This window comes from Eucyclogobius newberryi, unplaced genomic scaffold (genome assembly GCF_026437365.1).
Source record: "Eucyclogobius newberryi isolate DKJ021-1_F unplaced genomic scaffold, fEucNew1.0.hap1 SCAF_19, whole genome shotgun sequence".
In the NCBI taxonomy this organism is placed as follows: domain Eukaryota; kingdom Metazoa; phylum Chordata; class Actinopteri; order Gobiiformes; family Gobiidae; genus Eucyclogobius; species Eucyclogobius newberryi.
In genome coordinates, this window is record NW_027315823.1 from 34,134,652 (window position 1) to 34,137,837 (window position 3,186).

Sequence of the window (3,186 nt, forward strand, 5' to 3'; positions counted from 1 at the left end):
AGGTAAATGTGTCCATCATCATTAGGGTTAAACTTGTCAAGTGTAGTCCATGTGCACAATTTGGATTCATGGCATTAACCAGCATCACCAAAGCAAGGACATAATTTCTATGAATACTTTTGTGTGGAAAGTTAATTTAACAATGGCCGACAGTAGCGCAATATTAATCCAAGTTTTTATACATTTTAATTACTTACTAAAAAGGACTATAAAACATGATCATACGTGGGATTTCCCTCAAACTAAATCTAAAACTATACATTTTACTATGTCACCCAGCCCTATTTCTCCTAATGGCACAGAGTGATGGTGCGGTGGGAACCGTGTGCCGTTTCTGGTTTTCTTGCAGTAAAAACAAAACAAAAAAGGCGCCATATAAAAAAAACCCACACTGGTTAACACCAAGTGGCGTAACACTAACATTGACTCCTTTATTGACCTGAGAAGTACTGCCCATCACGGTTGTGGGTCTGGAGGTGGCGCTTGATTTTGTCTGAGCGGCTAAAGCACTTGCCGCAGACTGGACAGCTGTAAGGTTTCTCGCCTGTGTGGATTCTCATGTGCACTTTCAGGTGGGCCATTTGCGTGAAGCCTTTCCCGCAGATCTGACATCTGAACGGCTTCTCTCCTGTGTGGCTACGCTGATGCTCCTGTAACCGCCCCGACGAGCTGCAACACTTACCGCAAACGCCGCATCTGTACGGCTTCTCGCGGGTGTGGACCTGAACGTGGACGTGCAGATGCCCCATGTGACTGAACGCCTCGCCGCACACTTTACAACAAAACGACGACATGTGCCCCTGAATTGGCGACTTCTGATGGGGGCATTCCACGTTGTTACTGGCCGCCGCTTGGTTACTCATATGAGAAGCCTGCCCCCTAGTGGTTGATCTACCTTTCACCATCCCGCTTCCATTATCAACGCCAATAATGTCAATGTTTTCATTGTTGGAGCAATTTGGGTTGACAGGCGCAAGAGGCTGTGGAGTAGGGTTAGTATTGGGCTCGATTTTACGAACTGGGTTTCTATTGGGAACGTCTCGCTCCCTATTCTCGACTCCTTGCTGTAGATTAGAAGAGTGGGGCGCCTCCTGTGGGTATTCTGGGCGTTGCGGGGGGTAGAGGTTCTCGGAGGCGCTGCAGGAGGAGCTGTGTTGGTTGTGCGGGTGTGGGTGAGGGTCAGGGCCTGGGTTCTGTCGATGGTCGCGTTTGTCCTTGATCTGAACAGGGATGCGCTCCTCGTGGCCCATGCTTGGGCTCCACTCGCGGCGTGGGTGTTCGCCGTCTTCATCTTCCAACAGACCCATGGAGGGACGGTCTGGTACAAACAAAGACACCAGTGAATATTATAAAATACATAAAAATAAAGAAATAAAGATTAAGTCTACTGTTCAATCATAGTCATAGCATTTGTCTCTATTATAACTGCTAAACAATTGTCTGTAATAAATGAAGTACAATTACACATTGTTAACATGGATATTGGTTTAATTTTATTTTAATACCCTGTTTGTATTGTTGTTGTCTGTCTTGAGCGTTTTTTTTGGACCCCGAGTCTGGAAATAAATACATTATGTTGATTAATGACGATGAATAGAATAAATGCATCACTTTGACTTGGGAACAGCCTGATTAATAACATGTCCAAACAATGGACTGAATGTATAAACATCAGTAAAAGGAGGACCCTCACACTACTTTAAATGTGTGTGTTGTTTACATTAGACCACATAAGGAACTAGAAAATCTGCAATGGCTGAAGCCATTGCTGGAGTGTCTGCGTCTCTCCCTCTCCCCCTCTCTCTCAGTCCCTCCCCCCCTCTCTCTGGCTCAACTGGCTCCGTCCCAAAATTCTAAAGAATAAAGCCTAAAGTCTACCTCTCTCCCCCACCCTCTCTCTCTCCCTCCCTCTCTCTCTCCCTCCCTCTCTCTCTCTCCCTCCCTCCCTCTCTCTCTCCCTCCCTCCCTCTCCACAATACAAGAACATATAGGTCTGTGCGTGATGACATCACGCAGACACTATATGTTCTGTCCCCCTCTCCCCCCCTCTCTCTCTCTCGACTGGCTCCGCAAAATTCTAAAGAATAAAGCCTAAAGAATAAAGTCTAAAGAATTCCGCAGACACTCGTAATGCCCAAATTCATTTAAATGGGGAAAAAATACTAATACTTTTGAAAATTCTGCAAAAAGTACAAGTTTTTCAAATGTCAAACATAATAGCACACGTACTACTGTGAAAGCGATCATAATGAGGTATAACTTGTTGAAATCGGTTAAAGCGTTAAGGAGTTTGAAACTGGCTGAATGGAGTACTAATACTTTTGCAAATTCTGTAAAAAGTACAAGTTTTTCAAATGTCAAAAGTAATACCACACGTACTACTGTGAAAGCGATCATAATGAGGTATAACATGTTGAAATCGGTTGAAGCGTTAAGGAGTTGAAACTGGCTAAATGGAAAATCCTGGAAAATATAATAAATAAAAAATACGTGAAATACAAGAACATATAGTGCCTGCGTGACATCACGCAGACGCTCAATAAATGCATCCTTGAGGTAAAATATAACCATACGTTCACATTCTAATCTAGATTATGCAATGATCATTACCTAAACAATGTCTAACCAAAGATCGACATTTAATTCAACTGTGATTTGGGCATCTTTCTACCATTTGTCTGAGGCCTAGCTGCACCTTCAATTTTTCCATACACCACAAAGCCATTAAAACTTTAGACTATTCATCTAAAATCAACATTATTTTGAATCTCAATAGAAACGACTTAGACAATAGGTGAGTCTAGTAGCAGCTGCGTTCTGATTTAGCTCTTCTGCAAACAAATGCTCGTAGGAGGACTCCCACAGAGCTGCTTCACCAATGAAAGCTAGTTAGCTTACAAACAAAGGTTGCTAATGTGCTAGCATCTCTATATCCTCAACATTTGAGCCAAATGTCCGTTTAAACACAGTTTTCGGAATCATGTTTGGTTTGTGCGACGCAAACATGTCCTCAATCTTATTTCGCGTCTTTGTTCGGCAAACACTTAACGGGATCCCGGTTAGCATGCTAACACTAGCATTAGCACCTGGCCATATCTCGATGCCCGCGTCCCGAAGCCTGCGCCTCAGATGATCGTTCTCTCGCTCCCGGATCGCAATCTCCTCCTGATACTCCAAAATGGTGTC

The 3,186-nt window shown here is 43.7% G+C and overlaps 1 protein-coding gene across 2 annotated transcripts in view; it reads right to left on the minus strand.

The window, feature by feature from the left end:
- Positions 1-328: 328 nt before the first annotated feature.
- Positions 329-3,186, minus strand: part of LOC140366087 (uncharacterized) — a 3,027-nt gene continuing 169 nt past the window's right edge. Inside the window, exons 1-3 of one of the 2 annotated variants that reach the window (XM_072452760.1) lie at positions 3,087-3,186; positions 1,506-1,556; positions 329-1,318 (exon numbers count right to left, since the gene is read on the minus strand). The exon at positions 3,087-3,186 is cut by the window's right edge and continues 169 nt beyond it. In XM_072452760.1, coding sequence (XP_072308861.1) covers positions 432-1,318; positions 1,506-1,556; positions 3,087-3,186 — 1,038 coding nt within the window. In that variant the 3' untranslated portion in view covers positions 329-431. The remainder of the gene's footprint in view (positions 1,319-1,505; positions 1,557-3,086) is intronic. The other variant, XM_072452761.1, reaches the window with a different exon arrangement.